The sequence below is a fragment of the Lithobates pipiens genome, unplaced genomic scaffold (assembly GCF_037356315.1).
Source record: "Lithobates pipiens isolate NorthernLeopardFrog02 unplaced genomic scaffold, aLitPip1_a1.2 Scaffold_13, whole genome shotgun sequence".
Taxonomy (NCBI): domain Eukaryota; kingdom Metazoa; phylum Chordata; class Amphibia; order Anura; family Ranidae; genus Lithobates; species Lithobates pipiens.
The window spans coordinates 71252638-71279721 of record NW_027507718.1 but is presented as its reverse complement, the minus strand read 5'-3'; the positions used below and the strand labels follow the sequence as shown (position 1 = coordinate 71279721).

Sequence of the window (27084 nt, the reverse complement as noted above, 5' to 3'; positions counted from 1 at the left end):
ACCCCCTTCACTGCTAGGCGAGAGTGCTAACCACTACACCGCTGATGCTACCAGTGCTTGTACACAGGGTGGAAGTACTCTCGTTGCACTGTCTATTTCTGTAGAGTAATCCTTCCTCTAAAACCACCTGTGCCTCTTCCTCTATGAGACCCCTCTGGTTCTGCCTCAGCAGTGTACTCTTCTGCATCCTCCTCTCCTTCATCACCTTGCATAAGAACCTTTACTTTCACATTCTTTTTCGCTTTTGCTTTCAAATACTTCTCAGAATGCTTAGCATATTGTAAAACATCTAAAACTGACGCAGTTCGGTAAGTAACCATGTTTTTAACAATGCAATCCCTATGATCCTGTTTCAATCCATTTAAAAAAGCAATCTTTAGCTGTTGCTGATATGCACTATTCACATCCTCAGCTTCGGGGAGCCCGGAGAACACTCTAAAAATCTCTCGTAATTTATTTAGGTAGTCACTGACACCTTCCCTGTCCTCCTGCACTGTCATATTTATTCTTTGCCAATCAGTCCGTTGTACCCATCTAAGATGGCATCTGTTCAATAAGGCAGTCAACCTGTTCCCTAAGTCTGGGCTTTCTGGAGGCAATGGATCCCCCCGTCCCTGTGCATTTTCTGGGGCGCAGGGGTATTCCTCACCGTCCCCCACACCACACCCAATAGGAGGTTTACTTAGTCTCTTGGCTCCTGCTGGGGCATCAGTTAATGTTTCAAGGATCGATCTGTTCATCTCCAGGACTGAACTACTGTCTGGAGAGATTGAGGAAGTGGAGTTGGGGTTTTGTTCAGAGGCAGTTCCTTTGACAGGGGTGGATGTCACAGGGAAGGTGTTACTCTGGGCAGTTACTTGCACCTGAGGGGGAGGACCATTATAGGGAGGTGGTCTCTGGGTGTAGCAGATGAGATCATCCTCTTTGTCCACTAGGGGCAATTGGGCTTGGCATTTTTCCTTTGTTCTTCCTTCTACCCTAATTTTAGCATGCTGAAGCCAATACTCCGCCATTTCCAACCCATACCTTTTTTGAACTTAGCCTTTTGACTTTATAAATGTACCCAAATATAAACAGCATTGCATCATCAACTCCAATCCAATATAAATATTTACTTTAAGACTATTATTCAGACTCTTTCCCACCAAAAGTCCTAATATTTTCACAGATTCACAAATTAATCTCTGTCAGGCAATCTGCATTTTCTTGTTTCCGAGAAACAGCTTCTTGACCATCATAGCAATGAAAACATTCTCAGCCTTTTTTTTTTTTTTCTTTCTTTTCACATTCATCAAGCCACCTGATAATTCTACAACATTCTATTTACTCCAAAGTGCAATCTACCTTCTTTTTCTTTTATGCTAAGTTTCAATATTTACAATATAACCCTTCTGTATTGTCATAGCTAATCAAGGGTTAACATTTACAACTTCTGGCAGAAGCAATCCTTCCATGAGGGGAGGGGGAGGGGGAGAGTGAGTGCAGTGCGTTAGGTGAAGAATGACTTCTTATCTCCTTTTAGAAATACGCAGCACAAAAACATGTATATGAACAAAGCAATACAAGAGACAAAACATCAGCACTCCCCACACTATCGAGAGAATCAAAAAGGGTTAAACATGAACAAAGATAAAGTAAACACACACAGAAGAAAGTTAGCCTTGCGATCTTTTTAGATCACTTAACTAAACAGCGCTTAAATAGTCAGGCATTCAACCTCTGACATTCGGTATACCTCAAATCTTTTTGTTATCTGTCCGGACAGCGGGCGACGTAATTTTTTACCTTAGACAACGTCCCCAAGTGTCTCTGTCTACGAGCACTGGATCATCTAGATATTATACGATCAATACCAATGTCGGCAATTACAACACATTAAACCAGAAGCAAAGAGAAATAGAAGAAAAGACTCTTAGAAATAATTAAGAATAATTTAAATTATCTTACCTCTCAAACACCTGGACTGGATCACACAAGGTTCGGAAACAGACAGTGGAATCCAGATCTTTTTGCACCCCGCCCCTTTTTCACCAAATAACATTGATTGGGGGGACTTTTAAGCGTTCGGTGAGCTTCAAAGTCCAATACTCACCGAAGTTTTGTCGGGGCAGTCTGATCTGAAAACCAGCGTGTTGCTTCCGGCTCGAAAGACCAAAAATGTTAGGAACTTCCCTTGTGATCAGTAAAAACTCCAGGTGTTCTTGAGAAGCAAACAATTTATTTCTGATGTGGCCCACAACAGGGAGACATGCTTACAGGACAAGCTGCAGGAAAAAAGTCTCAACAAAAGAAAGTGTCCCGCCTTCACATACCCCATAAGAATAACATCTCTATGCTTCTATTGGCTGAGGGAACATAAATAACGTTGTCATAGTACGAACTAGTACCTTTATTAGCTATCCGTGTTCCGTACATTCTTAGGCTATCATATTTAGTTAAATCTAATCATCCTACTTACTATGAAGTTAATTAGGACAAAACAATACAATGAGTTAATAAAATAATGTGCTCAGAAGTAAGCTTTTTAACAAATCAGTCTCAGGACTATTGTTTTTCTAATAGTCACACAATAAACATTTAAAACTTTTCTAACAGATACTTTGTGGCATTTGCTTGATACTGGCTTTCTTCTGGTGATTCGACCATGCAGCCCATTTTTTTAAAGTGCCTGCTTATTGTGCATCTTGAAACCGCCACAACACATGTCCTGTATTTCACCTGACCTTATTTGTGGGTTTTTCTTTGCATCCCGAACAATATTCCTGGCTGTTGTGGCTGAAATTTTAGTTGGTCTACCTGACTGTGGTTTGGTTTCAACAGAACCACTCATTTTCCACTTCTTGATTAGAGTTTGAACACTTCTGATTGGCATTCTCAATTCCTTGGTTATCTTTTTATATCCCTTTTTCGTGTTTTTATACATTTCAACTACCTTTTCCCCCAGATCCTTTGACAATTCTTTTGCTTTCCCCATGACTCAGAATCCAAAAACGTCAGTGCAGCACTGGATGAAACTCATTGACCTTTTATACACACACTAATTATAAGAAAACAGATCACAGGTGAGGATGTTTACCTTTAATAGCCATTCAAACCCCTTTGTGTCAACTTGTGTGCATGTTATCAGGTCAAAATCACCAGGGTATGTAAACTTTTGATCAGGGTGATTTGGGTAGTTTCTGTTGCCATTATGATTTAAAGAGTAAACACAGTTGATTGATAATAAATGGCTTCAGTAAAAAACTCTTGGGGAGTGAAAGATGTTTTTGTTATCATTCATATTCTCAGAAAAATGGCCAAGAAACCATCTGCCAGGGTATGTTAACTTGTGTTATATATATATATAATTTGGATAGAGCTAGATATATATCCAGTAGTTGTCACCGCACACAAATCGGGGATGACAAATGGGCCCGGTTGCATAGCGTAACATCATCTTTCACATACAAGAAATATTTATACAAGAAAATTAGGCTAACTTTACTGTGTGGAGTTTTTTTTTTTTTTTTTTTTTTTAATTCATTGAAGTGTATTTTTCTCCCAAAAAATTGCATTTGAAAGGCCATTGTGCAAATATAGTGTGACATAAAATATTGCAACAACCGCCATTTTATTCTCTAGGGTCTCTGCTAAAATAATATATATAATGTTAGGGAGTTCTGTAGCAAAAAATACTGATTTTAACTTGTAAGCAACACGTGTCAGAAAAAGGGTTATAAGTGTTTGTTTTTTTATTTTTTATTTAATTTTTTTTGACAGCTCTAGGCAGAGAATGACTGACTGTACTGTTTACATAGACTCATGGAAATGCCGGATTAAGATCGTGAGGGGGGTTGAATCGAGATCGTCATCCCTTTTGTTAAAAAAAAAATAATCTTGATTCAACGATACACACACACACACACACACACACACATTGTGTGTGTGTTCGTGGAAAAAAGCTGCCATATTATTTGATCCCCTGCTGATTTTGTATGTTTGCCTACTGACAAAGAGATGATCAGTCTATAATTTTAATGATAGGTTTATTTTAACCGTGAGAGACAGAATAACAAAAATATGCAGAAAAACGCATTTCAGAAAAGTTGTACATTGATTTGCATTCTAATGAGTGAACTAAGTATTTGACCCCTCGCAAAACATGACTTGGTGCTTTAGTGACGAAACCCTTGATGGCAATCAGAGGCCTGACATTTCTTGTAGTTGGCCACCAGGTTTTCACACATCTCGGGAGAGATTTTGTCCCACTCCTTTTTGAAGATCCTCTCCAAGTCATTTAAGGTTTCGAGGCTGACGTTTGGTAAGCCTTCCACATATTTTCTATGTGATTAAGGTCTGGAGAATGGCCAGGCCACCCAAGGACCTTAATGTGCTTCTTCTTGAACCACTCCTTTGTTGCCTTGGCCATGTGTTTTTAGGTCTTTGTCATGCTGGAATACCCGTTCACAACCCATTTTCAATACCCTGGCTGAGGGAAGGAGGTTCTCACCCAAGATTTGAGAGTTTTTTTTTGTTTTTTTTTGCAACGTAACTCTTTCCATGCTGTTTTCTTCTGTCGTTAAAACATTTTGCGTATTTGTTCCTTTTTTTACAATTTTTCATTAGAAGTTTTTTTTTTTTTTGTATTTCCTTGTTAGCATTTTAATTTTAACTGTTTATAATATTCCCCTCAAAGACAGAATTGCATTTCAAAATACCTATTTTCATATCGTGACGTATGGTCGTGACGTATGGTCTGTGTCACATTCTATTGGAAAATGTAGGAATGATTAAAAAAGGGAAGTTTTCATTGATTTTTGCAATGAATGCTAGACTCTCTCTGATGGAAATTCAGGAAGGAATCCAACTTTTAAAATATTTTATCTCCTCTCTTAATGCCTACATAAACATGTCAACTGATATCCTAAGTGTGAATGCTTATCTGGATGATTAGCACCCCAAGAATAGCTTCTGCTCTTACTGAAAAATATCCCAAGCAAGACATAAATTGTTTAATGATCCTAGATATGCAACCAGTAGGGGCTCTCAAATTTGCTAAAATTAGTTATCCAATAGTTTTATTTTTACTTTTGAGAAAACAACTTTGGAAATCCCAAATCATTCACAAACTGACTAAGGTGGGCCTACACATTAATGCACGAATTATCACATAAAAGGTTGAACACTTTCTGATTAAAGACCTGTTTTGAATCTGTATTTCATAAGCGTTCAGGAAATCTTTTGAAAGTGCGTATACCACAGCATTGCGTTGAATTGTTCTGAAATCGGTCATATTTTTCATTTTTGCTTTTTCTCTGGTATTGCAGTTAATGGGAACTCTGTCAATACACATCAGATTTAGTTCACTCCCATTGTGTCTCAAATGCAGTTAAGGAAGAACTAGAACATTCTTGGTCACTGTGGATACAAAAGGCTATTGTTGGGGAGGTGGGCGCTGCAGTGCTGTTCCAATTGTTGGGTAAAGTCAGTATGGAGTAAGAACATGGCGAATGTGACCGTATTGACATCTGTGTTGCATAAGACAGACTGAGGTCCAGTGAACCCCAAACTGAGTTAGGAGAAAAGGGAGTCATAGTGAACCCTGTGAAAGTCTATGACAATCCATTAGGTTTAAACCTAATGTCCATAGTACCATACAAAGGGCTGATATATTAATAATGACCCTCGCATTATAACACAGCTCCGCTCAAGACAAGCAGATTATTATATCCCATCAAACTTCATTAACAGAAGAGTATAAAAATGTTGACAATATCATCAAACTTGCTTGTATTTAGCTAGAATCTACACAGGCTATAAGTGAGCCCGTCCTAACTGGCTAATTGCATGTGATGAAACCCATTGGCATTATGACTCTTACCAGGCAGGCATTATATGTTAGCAGGCCTGGATTATGTGATTCTACAATACACATCTATCAGAATGGGGTTGGTGACCTAGAAGTAAACAAAACTACAGAGCTACTGGAACACACAGTTAAATACCATGGGGAAGTGAAAGTTTGTTAATGTGCGGGAACAATAGAATGTGGCTGATTCCCTAAGCCAGGTCCTGAGAACTTAATACACATAGAAAAAAAAAACCTCAGCAGAGTGCCTCCATTTAAATGCAAGCTGTAATAAAATGTGGCATTAAGAATATAATTATTGCACTCGTTTATATAGGTAGGTAGTGTGCATGTCGTCCTTAGGAGTGTGGTCATCAGAGGAACTGCAAGGATGGGCAGCAAGCAGCTGATGTAGGCAGAGTGGTGCTAGGAAGCGGCAGGACGTCAGTCAGCAGCTGGACCACAGGCTAATCCAGCTGTGTGACAGCTTGTGTATCTTTGCAGCCTGCTCGGCATAGATTGTCAGGACTTTGGCTCACCACCTATACTATAGGACCTACAGTGCTTCACTCTTTTCACACTTTGTTATGTTACAGCCTTATTTCAAAATGGAATAAATTCATTATTTTCCACAAAATTCTACAAACCATCCCCCATTTATTCTCTAGGGTCTCTACTAAAAAAAATATATATTTTGGGGTCCTAAGTAATTTTCTAGCAGAAATACAGATTTTTAACTTGTAAGCAACAAGTGTCAGAAAAATGCTTGGGACCCTTTCACATGTGCGGATCCGTATTCACACCGTTGATCCCCGCTGAGCCGGCGGATGACAAGTTTGTCTCTACACACTACAGAAATGGACCTTTAAAATTTCTGCTCTCCTCTATGGGGGGATCGAATGAAGATGAACTGCCTGTCTGTTTTCATCCAATCCACCAGACGGATGGAAAATAGGGTTTCTATCCATCTGGATTTAGCGGAGCGGATCGGGGGGGGGGGGGGGGGGGGGGGGGGAAGAACGGATGTCAGCGGACATGTCACCGTTGACATCCGTGGCTCCATAGAGATGTATGGAGCGACCGTTCAGGTTCACCTGAAAAAACTGAAACTGTAAATGGACCCTAAGGCCGCGTACACACGCGGGGACTGTTCGCTCAACTTTGTCCGCTGAACAGTGTTTCAGCGGACAGTCCGCTCGTGTGTGGGCTTTCAGCGGACAGTTTCAGCGAACAGTCTGCTGAACAAGGTTTTTCGGAATTTCCGAAAAACTGTCCGCTGAAACTTTGTTTCAGCGAACAGTCCCCTCGTGTGTAGGCTTGTTCGTCAAACTAAGTTCCGCGCATGCTCAGAAAGGATTTACACGCCGAAGGTTGCATTGCAGTGTATAGGACGTCGTTTTCTAGTCCCGTCGTACGTGCCGTTCACGTCATCGCGCACGGTTTCAGCGGACTGTTCGTTCATCGTGTGTGGGCAAGTCCGTCCATGCTAAGTTTGAGCGGACTGTCCGCTGAAACTGTTTGACAAACAAAGTTGAGCGAACAGTCCCCGCGTGTGTACGCGGCCTTAGTCTTTAAGTGATTAAACTGACTTAATTTCTGTCTGAAAGTTAATCCCTTTGATCTAAAAGATCGAAATGTTACAATGTTTCCATTTATCTCCCAGAGCTGAGCAATGTTAAACTTTTTTTTTTTCATCGACAGCTGTGAGTAAGCAGAGAACAGCTCTGCACTTGTTATATGAATGAATCCTTTAAATGCCTGATTTTAGGATCTCCTGATGGGGGGGTAATTTTAGTGATTAGTCATGCAGCTCTAGCACCTATGCTCCCCCTTCAACTTAATGGAGATTCAGAGGTCCAGCAAAGAAGAATAGAAGAAACTACCCAAAAATAGGTGTGCCAAGCTTGTAGCGTCATACTCAAATAGACTTGAGGCTGTAATTGGTGCCAAAGATGCTTCACCAAATTATTTAGCAAAGGCTGTGAATACAAGCAAAAGCTTTGCAAAGACAACACTGAAGAAATTACACTTTGCTACAATGTAAAGAAGGTGGTGGAGCTCAAGGCCTCCAACATCCACCAGCTCCATGATGTCGTCATGGAGTAGTGGAAGAGGACTCCAGTGAAAACCTGTGAATCTCTGGTGAACTCCAAGCTCAGGAGGGTTAAGGCAGTGCTGGAAAATAATGGTGGCCACAAAAAATATTGAACTTTGGGCCCAATTTGGACATTTTTCACTTAGCGGTGCACTCACTTTTGTTGCCAGCGGTTTAGACATTAATGTGTGTTGAGGGGACTGCAAATTTACACTGTTATACAAGCTCTACACTCAATACTTTACATTGTAGCAAATTCTAATGTCTTTAGTGTTGTCACATGAAAAGATATAATAAAATATTTACAAAAAATGTGAGGGGTGTGACATAGTGTGTGTGTGTGTGTGTGTGTGTGTATAACGCACACCTTTAATTTTAGGAGGGTAGTTTCAGGAAAACTTACATTTTAAATGGAGAACTTTGAAGCAAAATAAGGGTCGCAGTCCATCAATGCAGCCTGCTCAGTGCCCATCTGCACCCTCACCATAGGCATTGAGCAGGCTGCATTCATTGGCAATGGTTAGGCTGCAGATTGGCAATGAGCAGGCTGCATTCATTTGCAATGGTGAGGGTTCAGATAGGCAATGGAGAAGCTGCAGATAGGCAAGCAGACACACACACACACACACACACACACACACACACACACACACACACACACACACACACACACCATAGTCCTCTGCTTTTAAGGTGTTTCTACCAAAGTACTGCAAATTGAAGCTTTTTAAATGCAAATTATAAATGCATTTAAGAAAATGTATGAGCCTACGATGGTCTCAACATGCATTCTGCCTAGGCAGAAGTAATGCCTAAGTTTATATCCTTCCTATATTCTTCTTCTTTTTTTTTTTTTTTTTTTTTTTGAGGTTTCAGAAACTCCTTTTAACTCTTCTTAACTTTTTTTTATTGTAGGTGCTGTTGATGTGGCATCGCGAAGTCCTATGGCATCTTGGTTCAGTGCAATGCTTTGCTGCTTTGGTGGGGGAGTCTTATCATCTTTAATGCTAGCAGAACCTCCTGTAGCAATATTGGCGAACACCACAAACATAATTTTTGCTTCTGTGGTTTGGTAAGTTCCACTATTACATGTGTTTATTTCTCAGTAACTGTGTTTTTTGCATTAAAAACCTATACATTTACAAAACTCAATCCATGTACTTACAATTTTTTTTTTTTTTTTTGTTAAAATGTACATTGTAAAAGTGAAAATTACTTAACACCAAACTATTATATATTTTATGAATGCAGAGACCCTATGGATTAAACTAGTGGCAGTTGCAGTTTTTTATATCGCACAATATTTTCACTGCTGTTTTTTTAAATCGATATTTTTTTTCAATAAAAAATAAGCTCAAATTTTGCTGCGCACAAATTCAATTGCCTAATCTGCGTGCCCATAAAATGGTGAAAAAATGACAGTGACCAAAATTGTCAGTAGGCATCCATTTTAAAAGCCTTCACAACTCATCCGTTCAGAGTTGCCAGTAAATAATTGCTCTAGATTTGTTGCTCTCACTCCAGCTTGCAATGCAATACTTAACATGTGTGACGCATTTGTCGCTTTCATACACATTCGGGGCATGAGTTTTGGGTTTGTATGTGGTGTGTGTTTGGGGGCTCTAAAATAATGCATGTACTTTACTTAAACTGCTTTAGGGGACATTAAGAAATGGAAATTGTTCCTAAGTAATATCCTGGAAAATCTACCCTTTGTCTTAAATTTTGCTTGAAATATAGCAATGCACTTTATGATAGGCATGTGCTTAGGTACTCTTGTGCCTCTAAACTTATAGCTGTATATCTACACAGTGAGATCCAAGGCACTGCTGTCTGACTTCTAGTTGCATGAGATTTGAAGAGCGATTTGATGATGTCACTGCTGTGCTGCTCACTGGTCTCTGACATGCTGAAACAAAACCCGGCCTCTACTATTTTGGCCACCTTCACAGAAAGACAGCGCAAAACAAGGCATTGTAAATCCATCATGCGCAAAGATCAGCGGCAGTAAGACAACAGGCAAAATCTCGTGACACATTACTTTTGGAAATCGCTTCCAGAGCGGTGCTGTCCCCCCAGATAAGAAGAGAAATTTTAATTAGAACTAAAAAAAATGGAGGATTAGCATTACCAGATTTTTTTTTTAATATTTACAAGCAGCATTATGAATGAGAATAATTGATTGGCATCATAGTAAGGATAATAAAAAATGGGTTAACCTAGAAGAAGATATTATTATAGGGTCACAGCTTAAATTTTTGGCTTGGATAAAGCCCCAATTAAGAGCAAAAAAAAAAAAGATTTACCATGGCCAAAATTTCAAGAGTTGGGACCTGAATTTAACCACTTAGCAACTGGCCTATAGCCGAATGATGGCGGTTGCTTAACTCTGGGAGGACGTACTATGACGTGCTCCCAGAAATCCACTCTTGCGTGCCCCCTGGGGCGCCCATTCAAGAACAACCGTAACCCGGCTGAACGCGGTAAACGGCCACTCATTGCGGCCGTTTACCATGTGATTGCGCCATGAAATGACTGCGCGATCACATGTAAACCAACCTCTCTCTCTCTCCTCTCTGTGTACCGATCGGCACAGTGTAAGAGGAGAGAGGGAGAGATCAGTGGCAGCAGCACTGTGGGTGGGATCTGTAGGGCCCACAGTGCTGCTCTGTGCAGTCACCACCGATCCATCCATGCTCAGCCATCCCTCCATACCCAGAAATACTCTGCGATACCCTACAATACTCGTTGATACCCGGCCATACTCGGCCTCTGTATGTGGCCAGACTGTGGAAGTCTCACACATGTGGTATCGTCGTACTCCGGAAGAGTAGGAGAATCTATTTTGTGGTGTCATTTTTGTTATCATATTTGGTATGGAGCCCAGTAGCTTTGAATAAAATAAATGAGAATACAGAGAAATGTTGGAGATGTAAGGTAGGAAGGGGCACAATGGACCACATATGGCATGGATGTTATAAGGTGAGAAATTTTTGGAATAAGAGTGTGGCCAGAGTAGAAACATGTCCAAATATAAACATTGCATTATTTTTATTTACGTCAGATTCAATTCTACACCATATGACATCGGCTGCTAGAACAGTGACAGCTAGAACATGGAGAGAAACAAGTAGCCCAACAATATCAGAATGGATATGTGAAATGAGCGAAATATATCATATGGAAAAACAGATAAGAGGAGAGGGTTCTATAAAAAAAATCAAATGCCAGTAATATGGCAAAAAAAAATTCGGTTCTCAATAAGTATAATAAAATATTTATAAACAGATGGGAACAACTAGTCTCTGGGGGAGATAGAGGGGGGGGGGAAAGGAGCAAGGAAAATATTTTTTTTATTTTTTTTTGGTATGAATGGAGGGGGAAGAAAGTAGAGGATGGGAAGAGGAGATTTAGTAAATGTTACATTAGATATCTATTTAGACTCTTTTATTGATGTATTTATGTTGAGACAAATGTTTGTGATAATGGATGTTGTATAATGGGTTTTGTAAATATTTTTTGCTTTATGGAAAACAAATAAAAATAAATTTGAAACAGAGCAGTGCTGTCACAAGGGGTGGGGTCACCTGGTGCAGTAAAACATGGTGTCACCCCCCCCCCCCCCCCCCAATAATTTTTGCAACCTGCATTTTGGGGAGTTGGTAACTTTGCACTGGCAACCACAGCAGATCACAAGGACAGCACAACTGGAATGCGGTGTAGGAAACTGCACATTCTAGTGTGAAAAAACCCTAAAACTGTGACACAATCTTATGCCCCGGATAGTGGCGCAGGTAACTCTCTCAGGGCCTGTTTACATTGGTGCCTGTTGCAGGAAACACACTTTACATTCCAAATGCACTGCCCTTGTGATCTGCAGTGGGTGCTAATGCAACTGCAGTGTGTTTGCCCCAACCAAATCGCATGGTACAAAAGTACAATGCAATCCAGTTGTAGTGCATGCACTACCTTTGGTGTGGTGCATTGTGATGCGATTTCAGCCAATTTGAAATGAATGGGCTGAAATTGCACTGCACCGCACTGCACTCGGATCACATGTGAATCGCACAATAACACAATATCGCACGTTACTGTGCGATTCATAGTATGAATGGGCCCTCAAGGTGTGAAAAAGAAACAAAGAATCCAGTTCAAAAAGAGCCGATAAAAAGCATATTTAAAATGAATCCATAAGGCACTCCCAAAAGGAGAAGTGATCAGTCTTTAAATAAAACTGACACACTGCATCCGATCACAGCCTGAATGGGGAGGGGAGCTGGACGGAGCAGACAGAATTTATTGGCGCTAAGACATCAACCGCTGTCAAACAAAGTCCCGCCTCCTGGATCAGCTCTTTGATAGACATTACACTGGTCCAATTTCCCAACATTGGACCAGTGTGGTGTCCTTCATAGGAGCCGATCCAGGAGCCGGGACTTTGACAGCGGCTGGTGTCTTAGCTCCAAGCAGCAATAGATTCCCCCTCTATCTAGCTCTCCCATTCAGGCTGTGATCGGATGCAGTGTCATGGTGTCAGTTTTGTTTAAAGATTGATCGCTTGTGGGGGAAGCGGTGCCACCTTTCAGGGGACAGCAGAGCAGCTTGGCTCAGTCCACCCCTTGTCACCCGGGTGAGGTGCACACCCCCCTAGTGACGCCACTGTTTAAGGCCGCGTACACACGCGGGGACTGTTCGCTCAACTTTGTCCGCTGAACAGTGTTTCGGCGGACAGTCCGCTCGTGTGTGGGCTTTCAGCGGACAGTTTCAGCGGACAGTCTGCTGAACAAAGTTTTTCGGAAATTCCGAAAAACTGTCCGCTGAAACTTTGTTTCAGCGAACAGTCCCCTCGTGTGTAGGCTTGTTCGTCAAACTAAGTTCCGCGCATACTCAGAAAGGATTTACACGCCGAAGTTTGCATTGCAGTGTATAGGACGTCGTTTTCTAGTCCCGTCGTACGTGCCGTTCACGTCATCGCGCACGGTTTCAGCGGACTGTTCGTTCGTCGTGTGTGGCCAAGTCCGTCCATGCTAATTTTGAGCGGACTGTCCGCTGAAACTGTTTGACGGACAAAGTTGAGCGAACAGTCCCCGCGTGTGTACGCGGCCTCAGAGTTGAATTTCTCTTTTCTTTTTTTTTTCTTTTTGTTTTAAATGTCACATTGCATGACACTCATTTGCAAATTAGCATGCATCTGTTGGACAAAATGAAATGTTTTCAACCAAAACTGCAGACTGAATTTAAAAGGACCTAGCATATTGTGTATCTGCTGTACTTTTGCTTAATTTACAAGTGTACTTTTGCTTAATTTACAGTCAATTTAGGTTGTTGTCAGAATGTGTAACTGGTTGCTTCACATCTAGAGACATATCTTTCAGATAATACATGTACAGTATCGCTAACTACATTTGAAAGCTGACAGGTTTTTTTGACATTGTGAAGCTCGAGTATTAAATTACAAACAATTTTCTTGAAAATCACAGCCCATTTTATGGATAAAGTCGTATAACTCCAGTGCCATCTGCTGGCGTCATGTTGTTATAGCATGTAGCGTAGCAGAAAATTAGAGACGCAAACAAAAAAATGACATTTACAAGGCTCTGTCTATGTTTAATCCATATGTCTAGAACTTAGATCCTTGTTTCTGAATTATTCAATCTCTTCTCATATTTTTTTATCTAGTTGTTTTACATTATGTGCCACTGGTATCTCATACAATATATTTGTCTGTTTGTCTTAGTTAACGCATATAATATAATACATTTTGTCTTTCTCAGGTATCTCATTTCATATATCTGTCTGTTTTAGCTATCCCGTTTCATTTATTTGTCTGCATCTTGTGTACATTTGTACTTTATTAAAAATGACAATGCCACTCCATAAAACAAATTTCAAGTGAAAAACAAATGACAATGCTTTGGGTTTCATTTACAAAAACGAAAGAGTGAAAATTCTGGTGCAGCTCTGTTTAGTGTTGTGTGTGTTTTTTTTTTTTTTTTTTGTTTGTTTTTTTTTTGTCAAAGCTTAAAAGATAAGTTCACTTTGCTGAACACATTACATGTTATACCCATATTTAGGGTGCACCATGTTCAGCATCAGACTCCTCCCCCCCCGATCCTTCCCCCTCCTTGTGCCAGGGATCCATTCAAACGGCACGTCATTGATTCACAGATCCCTGTTAATCAATGAACTACAAGTACCAATATCCTTTGTGGCTGGAGGCTTGTAGTTCTCAATGGACTACCATGGTGCTCTTGCTTGCTGTGGTAGTTCATTGATTCTTCCTGTCCATGTAAAACTGCCTCCCCATACGATGTACAGGCAGACTGCTAACGCTGACTAGTATGCAGGAGACGTGCATGGCATCAGTTATCTGCCGTTCGCTATTGTAATGCTTTCCAGGCTCCTAAAACAAAAAGAGTAAATGCACATTTTCGTTTTTTACCTGCAAAAAACCCCCTTTTTTTTTATTTTATTTTTTTTATTTTGTGTTTGAAAGTTAGAAACTGATTGGCTACCATGTACAGCTGCACCAGCTTTTGCACTCTCCAGTTTTAGTAAGTTGACCCCGTTGGGTTTTACAAATGAATTATCTCTACCCACTTGTATGTGGTGGTTTTAAAGTGGAAGTAAACTCCTCTATCGTTTTCAGCCAAGGAAGCTGCCATCTTTGCCTTTGTTTAATCTTCAAGTGCTATGGTGCTGCACATGTGATTCGTTATGACACCAGCCATTGGATGGTTTGATAGTTTGGCTGAGAGCACAGCCAATGTGCAGTTAGCATTCCTGGCATGCCTTTTTTTTTTTAACTGTTTAAATCGATGGGTTTACTTCCACTTTAAAGGGCTACTCCACCAAAAACATATTTCTTTCTTGTCCATTAAGGGACACAGAATTCAGTTATTCCGAAATAATTGGGTTGTAGTGCCACCTACAGGGGGATTGGGACACAAAAAAAATGATAGGCTGGCTAAGTATAACCTCTTGCACTCCAAGCATGCTACAGTGTTTTTTTTTTTTTTTTTTTTTTTTTTTATTGCTCTAATTTCCACAAATATGTTTATATCTGCACAGTTTATCAAAACGGGAGCAGACAGAATCTAGAGGAGTTGAGTGTACCAATCCATCCTCTTCTCTCTTCAGCTTGCTCAGGTAAAATGGTTGCAAAGGCAGAAGGTTTTTCATCTTGATGCATTCTATGAAGATAAACCTTCTGTGTGCAGCAGCCTCCTAATATTTACCTGAGCCCCATCTCGATTCAGTGATGTTGCACGAGAGCCTCTGGCTGTCCTGGCTATTGGCTCCCGCTACCATCAATCAACGTCAGTGAGATAACAAAGAGTAAGAGTGGGCAGGGCTGAGCAACAGCTCTGTGTCTGAATGGACACATAGAGTAGCGGCTCAGCTCAGGTGCCCCCATAGAGGGCACTTGGCAGGAGGAAGGCACCAGGAGCACTGGCGAGGGACCAGAAAAGGATCTCCGTTGCTCTATGCAAAACCACTGCACAGAGCATGTAAGTATAACATGTTTGTTATTTTTAAACAACAAAAAAGACTTTAATATCGCTTTAAGCTTTGAAAAGGAAAGCTCCAGAAGCTGACTGGTTGCCATGCACAAATTGCTCTCCATGTGTTTATGCTGAGTTTGTTAAGTAATTTTGCTGAGAATAAGAATAAAGCAGAGATTATATTAGATTTTTGATATATGTCCCTGATATAATGTTCATGGGGTGAACATGCAAATGTCCGTTTTTTACCAGTTATACATTTAGAAATATATCTTACATTTAGAACTGGTGGAAATGTCAATCTACTTGGTGGAACCCAGGCACGATTTTATCTTGGTGAAACAATTGTATCAATGTTAAAATTCAGCTAAACGATATTAATAAAAAAAAAAAAAAAAAAAATAGCTAATCGAGTAGCTATCCAAAACATCCCAATTTACCTGAAGAATTTGTCACAATCGGACAATGATTTTTATGGGCATGTTTATTTCTTGTCCGGCTCGTCTTGTGTTGAAACTTTTAAAATCTACTATAAAATATTGTTCAGTAATATTAGGTTAGAAATATTCGCTTGGTATATTAAAGAAAATGATAGAAAACGTATAGTGGTTTTGTACATATCTTTAAATAGAATTTTAATAAAAAAAAAAAAAAAAAAGAAGCTTACCAGCTTAAAGCGAAGCTCCACACTGAAGTAGAACTTCGGCTCATTGGAAAGATAACACTAGGTCTGCCGCTTAGTCATCCAAGCTTCTCCTGAAGGTGGAGAAGAAGCTTCGGGGGCCCCACTCTCATTCTGTCCAGGAGGATGTCGTCAGAGGTGCACCGTTCCTCAACGCGTTCTGTGTGGCCAGTGAGAGCGATCGAGGCTGGATCGGAGGGAGTAGTGATGCCGCATCCATTGGGGGCGTGCACTTCTGCTGCGGGTTTATGAGAGAGGGCCAGGCTCTGGCTGGTGCAAGCCTGTAAACGCTTTAGATGTCAGCGAGCGGCTCAGGAAGGCGGGACCACCAAGATCCTCAGCGGGAGTTGTCCAGGGCAGAGGCAGCCCAGACTACTCCTGGTAATGCCAGCGCCAGCCACTAAGCTGAGAGGAGCCCTGGGGTGGGTATTCCCTTTTTCCCGATCCACGGGTGTAGACCCCTCTGGTGGTCGAGGGTTTGGGAGGTGGTACTGGATCCTTGGTGGTGTTTGGTCCTAGGGACACTCCTGGTGACACTCTGCTTAGGAGTATGGCCTTGCATTTGGTTTTAAAAGGGAGCTGGAGGACTGCAATGCCCAGCATGCCCTTTGTGGAGTAAGCCTGAGGAACTGCAATCCCCAGCATGACCCTTTTTTCAGTCGGGGCCCAGGCTGCTCCCCCGCCAGCTCAGCAGAGTATTGCACCTGCCCACCGGTCTTATCTTCCGCTAATGGAGGGGCATTGGGGGGCACTAGTGACGATCTGAGGAGGAGCGCTTCTTCAGGCTTCCAGGTGGAGTCATAGGGAAGAGGGTTTGGGTGGTGAGCTCTCTAGACCCTCTCGCTACAAGTGAATAATTTCTTGGGAGACATCCGTACTACCCTGGGAATTCAGGAGAAAAAGCCACTATCGCTCAATGACCAGATGCATCAGGCCCTGGGGGAACAGAAGAAGTTGTTCCTGGCCCAGGAATGTCTGGTAGAAGCCATCAAAGATTGGCAATATCTGGGGAGGAAACCCTTCCTTTCAAGGGCCCTGAAGCCTAGGTTTTCTTTTTCACGGAGGAAGGTCTGTCAGTGGGTAGGATATCCAGACTGGACGCAGCCTTCTATCTGGCTTCTAGGCATGCAGACCTTACCTGGGAGAGATCCCATGGATGAGAGGATGGATCTGCTCCTGAAGGACACCTGGGACTCTACCTTGGGGCGCACATAGGGGCAGGGACGGGATGGAGACGATCTTGTCGTCCTTTCCCATGCTCTTGCAAGGGGATGGCATATAGTGTGGATGCCTCAATTGATTCACTGCATATGTCTGCCAGATCCTCAGCCCTAGTCATCTCAGTTAAAGCTTGGCAGTAGGACAGTGCATCCAAGGCTAAGCTCTGCGGGGTGCTCATGGAGGGCTTGTTTTGGTTAGGTCCTGGTCTAGAAACCATTTAGATTGGACAGCTGATGGGTGATGGTCCTTTCCCATCTGTTGTAGTACAGGGAAGCAAGCAAGGAATAACTCCTGCCCTCAGAGAGAATTCAAGGCCGATGTTCCAAAGATGTCTTGGGATCAGAAAGGCGGGGCAAAATAGGGGCTTCACCCTCCGAAACGGTCCAAAGGAAGATTGGGGGCCTTCCTCCCATAGTGGGTAGTGGTCTCCTCTAATCATTTCTTTTGGGGATGGTAAGGAGAGGTTGCGAGCTTGAATTTGTCACCAGTTTGCCTAGCTGCACAGAAAAAGCGTCAGCCTTACTACCCTCCCTGAAAAATATTGTATCAACAGTGGCTTGGTGGCTGGCACTCCGGACTAGCAGCACTCAACCATAGGTTCAGTCTCTGACAGGGTATCGCCTGCTTGAATAGTAAACGGCAGATTAGCCTGAAAATAGGCAAGGGCCTAGTTACTAATGCCACATTAGTATGTTTTAAAAGGGGTTCCTGGTCCTGGAAGCCATCAAAGGATGGCAAGACCTGGTGAGGAAATCCTTCTTTTCAAGGGGAGGTAGAGGAGCCAGTTAGCGCTTCTTCAGGCTCCCTGATGGAGTCGGAGGTAGAGGGGTTGGATGGTGAGTCCTTTAGACCCTCTTGCTACGAGCCTTCCCTGGAGGAGGTGGAGGATCTCTAGGGAGCCACCCGTGCCACTCTGGGAATCCAGGAGTAGAAGCTGTTACCACTCCATGACCAGAGGGATAAAAGTGCCAGAACAGTGGCTAATGGGTTAGCATTTCTGCCTACCAGCATTGAGTTTCAGTGTTCGCACCCCTAACATGGCACTTCATATAGAGAAGGTCTGGTCTTCCTCTGTTGTTAAACATAACTCCTGCCTAGGGGACTTCCCTAAATTCCTGGGGGAACAGAATAACTTACAGAAGGCACCGTATGGACTCAGACCCCCCCAAACTGCTTAATGGCATTCACAGACCTGAGGGACACTTATCTGCACATTCTCATGGTGGAGAGCTGTAAAGTTTCTCAGGCTGACAGTAGAACCAGGGAAGACGTGCGACTCCTGGGCATTTCAATAATCGCCTATCTGGACGTTCTGCTCCTGTTTATCTTAAAACCAAGGTTAAGTCTCCTATTCTGATTGCACCACATTGCCCAGGAGGCTGTGGTTCCCAAGCCGGTAAGATCTGGTGTGGAACCTTCCTGGATACTGCCAATCTGGGAGGACCTTTATCTCATGGTCCATTCTGCTGTCCCCAGATGGAGCAGCAGATTCTCCCTGCAGCATGGCTTCCAAGGAAGAATTGCTAAAGGCAAGAGCTTCTCGGATGGGGAGGTGACCCTGCTAAGTAGCAGGAAAGGGGGAAACCCGCTCCATCTACTGGAGACATTTTCAACAGCTGGTACGCAGAGGGCTTTTCCAATCGGGCCAAGAAATTGTTTTGCCAACTTTCTGTTCGAATCCTGTGGCTGAACATAAGTTGGATGTTAAAAGGTTATAGCACTACAGGTTGGACCTGTGGATCGCTAAAGATCGGACCTTTGGGGAAAAAGGGGCCCTTCAATCGGTGGTCCCATGCTAGGGTTAAGTGCTCATTTATCCTCTCAAAGGTGGCTGTCCTGAAAGACGGTTATGGAAAATCAGAGTTGGGTACCAGTAATGTCTTTTGCCAGGAGTCCTTCAGGACAGCACCAATACCCACTCGAAAAATGCATTTGCAATAAGCAGACTGCCCAAGACTGACTGGCTAAGTGGGTAGCAATTCCGTGTAGCAGCACTGGGTTGCTGGTTCAGTTACCCAACATGCAAATGGAGTCCCTGACAGGGGAACAGTCAGGAGAATTAAAAGTTATGTGTATATGTTCTTGTGTCTCCCCAGCTGGCCGGAGGTACTCTTCTCTTAGAAGACTGAGGGTCCAATGGGGCAGGAGAAGCTTAAATCTTGAAGCTAAGGCGGTGTTTCCTGTGAAGGGAGGAGCCAAGGTCTCTCAAATGTGGCTGTCCTGGAACAAGACGTTACCGGTATGCAACTCCATTTTATTTTTTTTGGTTAAAAAAAACCCTACAATAAGCGTATATTGATTGCTTTGCGCAAAAGTTATAGCATCTACAAAATGGGAAATATATTTATGGCATTTTTTTTTTTTTTTTTATATAATTTTTTTTTTTTTTTACTATTAATGGCGGTGAACAACGATTTTTAGTGGGACTGCGACATTGCGGCGGACAGATCGGACACTTTTTTTGGGACCATTGACACTTGTACAGTAATTAGTGCTATAAAAATGCACTGACTGTGTAAATGTCACTGGCAGGGAAGGGGTTATCACTAGGGGGCGATCAAGGGGTTAAATGTGTTCCCTGGGAGGTGTTTCTAACTGGGGAGGGGGTGGGACTGAATGGAGGAGGTGAGAGATCACTGTCTCTGATCACTAGGAACAACAGGTCTCTCTCTCTCTCTCTCTCTCTCTCTCTCTCTCTCTCTCTCTCTCTCTCTCTCTCTCTCTCTCTCTCTCTCTCTCTCTCTCTCTCTCTCTCTCTCTCTCTCTCTCTCTCTCTCTCTCTCTCTCTCTCTCCCCCTCCCTCTCTCTCTCCCCCTCCCTCTCTCTCTCCCTCTCTCTCTCTCTCTCTCTCTCTCTCTCTCTCTCTCTCTCTCTCTCTCTCTCTCCCCCTCCCTCTCTCTCTCCCTCTCTCTCTCTCTCTCTCTCTCCCCCTCTCTCTCTCTCTCCCCCTCTCTCTCTCTCTCTCTCTCTCCCCCTCCCTCTCTCTCTCTCTCTCTCTCTCTCTCTCTCTCTCCCCCTCCCTCTCTCTCTCTCTCTCTCTCTCTCTCTCTCTCTCTCTCCCCTCCCTGTCAGAATGGGAAACCGTGTCTGTTTACATTGACAGATCCCCATTATCTCCATCTCGAGTGGTCGGAGGCCACGGGTGCGCGCACCTCCCATAGCTCTTAAAGTGGCCGACATATACCTATGGCGGTTTGCGCAGCCGTGCCAACCTACCACCATATAAGGACAGTGGCTGGTCAGCAACAGGTTAAGCTGGCCATAAACTATTACAGGGATATGCAATTAGCGGACCTCCAGCTGTTGCAAAACTACAAGTCCCATCATGCCTCTGCCTCTGGGTGTCATGCTTGTGGCTGTCAGTCTTGCTATGCCTCATGGGACTTGTAGTTCTGCAACAGCTGGAGGTCCACTAATTGCATTTCTCTGCACTAATAGATTTTCTGCCGACCGTTTGTGCAAATATTCAAATGAACTTTCTTTTAAAAATTCTTGGTACATTTGATGACTGTTTAGAATATTATTCCAAATTCATAATTCGGCACTTATAGGTATTGTGTTGTGTTATACTAATGGCAAGCTTGCAAAATATATTTGGTTTTTAATTAATATATGTGAATGACATTGATCGGATGTTTGGTAAAACAAACCTTCAGCTGAAGCTGAGTTAGTAATATGTCAGATATTTCTGGTATATGTAGCTAGTTTGAGTATGACATATAAGGTATCTGGTTTAGAATGTCATGGGAAGTCGAGAATAGACAGGATCTATGTAATGAGGAATAATACATATATATTTATTTGTTTAAATACTGTTTGGGCTAGTGTAATCTCAGGCATAATCATTTAGTATTTGTATGTATTTACTTGTTGTTGTATAAATTGGTAATATGTGTTACTTAAAGAGGGATTCCGCCCAAAAAAAAAATATTAAAAGCCAGCAGCTATAAATACTACAGCTGCTGACTTTTAATAAATGGACACTCACCTGTCCCGGGTTCCAGCGATGCCGAGGCCGATCGACCGCTCGGGCCTCCGCTGCTGCCGCCGCCATTCGAGGTGAGGGAATCAGGAAGTAAAGTGAATCGGCTTCACTTCCCGGTTCCCTACTGCGCATGCGCGAGCCACGCCGCGCAATAGGAGATCTCCGCGCTGTCACTGGGACCCGTGTGTGTCCCAGCAGACAGCGCGGCAGGGCAGGAAATGGCGTAGACTCCCGTGGGAGTCTATGCCCGGAAGTGGGTGAAAATACCTGTCTTTGACAGGTATCTCCACCCCCCTCCCCCCTGAAAGGTGTCAATTGTGACACCGGAGGGGGGGGGGGGGGGTTTCCGATCCGCGGAGGTTCCACTTTTAGGGTGGAATCCCGCTTTAAGCAGATTTTAAGTTATATTACGACATAACACATGAGAGTCACAAGACTAGAGCGTTACATGTGGGCTTGTTGATCATAGTCCTTATATGACTCTGAATTAGTACCTCCTCTTGTATATCAAATTGCTGAAGTTAACATTAATGTGTGCCATACAAGGTTCTGAGTTTTTTTGAAGTTATGACGTCCACATGGACACGAGGCACAGTCATGAAGCACACATAAGCTTGTTACAGCTTTAAAACTACTTATTCTATTTAATATATTTGTACCTACACTGAACTGAACCGCTATACTTTTTACATTGTATTTATGATGCCGCCTGTGTGACAATAAACTCGCACTTTGTTTTTAACTCAGCCTGATTATGAATATTAATCCTCTGGAAATGCCTAAAGGATACTAAAATATTAGATCTTCAATATTTTTCAATGACCTGATGAATGTTGTTCAAAAGTACTACATTTTGATTGCTCTTAACATTTGATTTTGGAATTAATGCAATTTCTCGAATGAAAACCACATTCACTAATATAAATTTGTTCACTCGAGGAAAAATTTCCATCCTGCTTCTTTGAATCGTCTCATTGCTGTAGTTGAAAATGATCATCAATTTGACCCCTCTAAGGCCCCTTTCAGAGGGAGCAGAATCCGTCAAGCTGATCAGCCTGCTCAGCTGGGCATCGCTCTGCTGATCCACACTGAACAAGCGAATGACAGGTCTGTGTCTGCTCCACTAAGCAGAGTGGGTGCAGACACAGTCTGCTGTTCTCTATGGGGAGTTCAGATGGAAACTGACTATTTGTCTGATTTTTTTTCCATCTGACTGTTATGCAGACAGATGGCGAACCCAATCCATCGGTTTTTAATGGACCAGATCGGGTGCCAGCAGATACATGTCTGCTGATATCCATCTCTCCATAGAGAACAATGAGTGGTCCGATCAGGTCCGCCGGAAAAAAACGGACAGGCTGACCTGATTACTCAACTGGTGTGAAAGGGGCCTAACATTAGAAAATCCAATGTTCTTAAAATTTTTAACAAATTTTTTATTAATATATGGCCAGCTTTAGAGTTCCCAGGGAATCATTCATATAATGGTTATTTTGTTTAAAAAAAAAAAAGTCATTTGGAATTAAACCATATGTGGAGTTAAATATTTTTAATTTCGTGCATATGGATATGTTATACTGTATTTGTCATATACAGGTATCACATTTGCAAATGGTATGGCTTTAGAATGTGTGAAAGTCAAAGGATTCTAAGGAGCCTAAATTGATTTTGGGAATAAGGGAAGCGCATGTTAGTCAGGCTTATTTCCCTTCAAGGATTTCTGAAGTATGCACAGAATCCCTTTGTTGTAAGTTTCAAGTTGGGAATATCTGAACTTATATATTATGTTGTCCATGAGTTATATAACCACTAGCTTCAGTTGACAACACTGGCAAAACATTTTGCTGGGTCCTTCCCTTAGTGTACCCAAATAACCCCAACCATTCTGTGAGGATCCATTTTTCCACTTGACTTGATAGATGCCTTCATTTTATAGACTTTTTTTTTTTTTTTTTTCCCTACATTTATTTTTTTCCCATCAGATTTAACTACCTCTTTCGATTGACACTCCTGTCAAGATCTGACTACTTACTGTATTTCACATGTTGGCAGTTTCTGGATCAGTGACCCTTGATAATACCCTGTGAGGTTTGCTTTTGTCACTGGATCCTGCATTCGATGCTCACCTTGGCACAGGGTGCCATACCGGTTCAAGGCTGTGGTCCATTCCTATGGCACACAGACCCTAAAATTTCCTCTGGGAGCAGCGATATGGACAAGGTAAGACAAAAGTAAAGGGTTTTCCTGTACCTTTTTAACATTACATGGCTTACATGTCTTTACTGGCATTGTAATAAACACCAAAAGACATACAGGAGCTGCTGTGTACACAAGAGGTTCAGTGAGCACAAGTGCAGGGAGATTTACACTCTTAGCCCTTGTACACACGGTCGGAGAATCCGTCGGAATGTGTCCTATCGGACTGTGTTGTCGGATAATCCGACTGTGTGTGGTATGCATCGGACTGATTCCATCGGAATATCCGTCGGACCCAATTTTCCAACTTGTTGGAAATATTTTCCGACAAACTTGTCCGATCGGACATACTCCGATCATGTGTAGAGAATTCCGATCGGACAAAGTGCCACGCATGCTCAGATCAAATTCCTACACCAAAGCTATTGGCTACTAGCCTGAACGTAGTCCTGTCGTAACGAAATAACGTCATCACGTTCTGAACGATCGGACTTTCCGACAACTTGGTCCGACCGTGTGTATGCAACAGTTTCGGACACAATCCGTCAGACAAAATCCAACGGATTTGGTTGGCAGAATGTCAAAATCCAACGTATTTTATCCAAGCTGTATTGTCCCAATAATTATAATGTTCATAACTGCCAAACTGCCATTTTCTGATAATGCAAGAAGATCGTTTTCCATGTAACTTAGTTAGGACCTGGGTAACCATGACTCCTCCTTAGGAGATTACAATTCTTTATAATTGCTTTCCTTTCGTCTCTAGTTCTGTTTCCTTAACCCCATTCTCACTTAGGCTCGGGTCACATAGGTGTGATGAGGGAAGGCTGCAAATCCACTGCGGGTTCCTACATCGCACCTGACTCGCAAGGCAGTTCCCACTGCCTTATGCGAACTGCTGTGGTTGTCAATACAAAGTTAATGATGCCCTCAGATCGGTTCGCATATCGCAGTGTGAACTGTCAGTTAGCACGTGAATTGGATCACACAGGTGTGAGCACCCATACGATCCGATTCCGGTGCAGACCAAAAAAAGGGTCCTGCATGACTTTGATCCGAATGTGATGTAAATTTAGCCATACAATCTGTATGGCTGAAATCGCATTGCACAGACATCGCATGTGATTTTCACTGAAGTGCGATCTTGCACAGTGCACCAGTGTGAACCCAGCTTTATGGTTACAGTGGGTGTTGGTCTTCTTTTCCTACTCGGGTAAAGATGTCAGAGCTTACCAAAAATTTTACATACCACATTGCATTAGATGCACTGGTATGAATATTTTGGTGGTCAGGCTTCCACTAGGTTCTCACCTGACATGGCAACTTGTCAAACCTATGGTTAGACTTGTAGAGACTCCTGTACATCTGCATCAGAATGTCTGATGCTAGAGAAATTCCTCCCCTCCACCATGGGCCTTTTGCTGGGTAACTGACATTTTGTTGACTAAGTACTATCGTGTCTTCAGACACCCTCTTCAGCATTGTTTATATCCTCTGTTGTGAGAGTTGTGAGAGACACAAGACTCTGGTCTGGAACAATGGATGTTTATTTCAGTACTTGCTGTACACTGCAACATGCATCTCAGGACAGTACATCTTATTATGCTGCCTTACATGTGCTCTAAAATGGCTACTATGCCCCTTGACCCTTGTCATCACTCCTGGGTGGAGCCGGCCTTTAAAGTGACAGTACATTTGGAACCCTTCAGGTATTATACCATCCATCCATCCACAAAAAAAAAGAGAGAGAGAAAAGGCACAAAACATTAACTAATAACTGTCCAATAACAGTCCTCCAAACACAGGAGATGCACAGGACTTTTCCTGCATTCAGATGTGAGACCAAGCTTCCAGGGACAGTTGCGGGGATATAATGTCTTCGGATCACTTTCGGCGGCCCCGTTTTAAAGTCTCGTAACCGGTCTTGAAGCTGAAACTGGGCAGGAGGGCGACAGTGTCGTTGATGGCGGGCACCCAGCGACTCGGGACCGGAGAAAACAGGGCTGGCTGGAATGGGCACCGGCGGGGGCCAAGAAGGGATCGCCCAGCTAAGTGGGTGAACCGACCTCCGGACTAGGGCTGGATGGCTCTGTTGGAGCTGAGTTCCAAACATCCCCCCCCCCCATCATCAGTCCCCATGCATTCTGATCCGCTGGGAGCAGTTCCTTGCGACACTGGTGGTTCAGCCGGCATCAAGGATTCATACAGTTGAAAATGAGGATGCAGTTGGCCTGCATGCTATCTGCAAATGGAACCATCTTCCAGGCAGACCCTATACATCTTGGGTCCCAAAGTCTCTGAAATGACAGCAGGAAGTTGTTGCAAGCTCCATAAGATCGGGCCCATACCTTTTTGTTGGGCTGTGAATCGGGGGAGCTCATGGTGTTTGACCATCTTGTCTTGGGACTGCAGTACATGTTCCTGGACTGTTTGAGGGCAGAGCATGTCCAAAACAGTCCATGGTTGCCGACCCAGAAGGAGTTCTGCTGGAGTTTTCCTGGTGGTTGCATGTGGTTTGTTTCTGTAAGCAGAAAGGAAGGAGTCCATCTTCTGGGGTGACAGCGACTGTTTACTTGCAGCCACTGTAGCTTTGAAATGGTGTTTAAAAGTCTGCACAAACCGTTCTTCTTGACCATTTGTAGCCGGGTGGTAATGTGCGGTCAACTTGTGCTTGATGTTGTGGGCAGTCAGGAAACGCTGAAACTCCTGACTGATGAATTGTGCACCGTTGTCTGTGATGATTTCTATGGGGTATCCCAATGTAACAGTATGGAAACCATTGCCTTAGTTGTTGACTGAGTAACAGGAATTGCCTCAGGCCACTTTGAATGGGCATCCACTATGATCAAGAAGGTTTGTCCTCTGATTGGGCCTGCAAAGTCCAAGTGTAGGCAAAACCAAGGAACCGTGGGCCAAGTCCAGGGCTGGACGTACCCTCGAGGAGAGTCTCTTGCAGTTTGTGCACATGCAGCGCAAGCATTCACATATGTTGTGATATCTGAGTCTGGGTTTGGCCACCACACATAGCCTCGGGCCTTTTGTTTCATACATGTGTCTGCGGAGGGTCTGTGGAATGATCACTCGTTCTCCCCATAGAACACAGTTGCCAGCCACATTAATTCCATATGCCTATGGAAATAAGGTTCATAATCCTGTGATGGTTGCAGGCCAACTGGACTGTACCCAGGAGAGTATTGTTTTTCCTTGGCTGTATGGGCTGCTATCTCCCCAGAAGACAAGGACAGGCTGGTGTAATGACAACTCTTGACCGGTGGAGAAGAGTCCATCGACCTCCCTGTCAGTCAGGACATTGCGTCCGCATTAGCACTGGCATCATGACCGCGATACTGGATTTTATAGCTGTATGCTCCCAAGAATAGGGCCATAGCAATAGCCCATACAGCCAAGGATACCTTTCTGAAAACAATACTGTCCTGGGTACAGTTGGAGGCGGGCCGCAGTAGTCTGAGAGATGCCTTTGTCAGGGCTAAAGATCTGAAGGAGTGGTTTATGGTCTGTCAGTATGGTGAATTCTCTACCATACAGGTAAAGATGAAACTTCTTAATTGCCCA

General features: G+C 42.9%; 1 protein-coding gene across 1 annotated transcript in view; it reads left to right on the top strand.

Moving 5' to 3' along the window:
* TMEM38B (transmembrane protein 38B) overlaps window positions 1-27084 on the top strand; it is a 111680-nt gene that overhangs the window by 33934 nt on the left and 50662 nt on the right. Inside the window, exon 2 of the mRNA XM_077475177.1 lies at window positions 8838-8994. Coding sequence (XP_077331303.1) covers window positions 8838-8994 — 157 coding nt within the window. The remainder of the gene's footprint in view (window positions 1-8837; window positions 8995-27084) is intronic.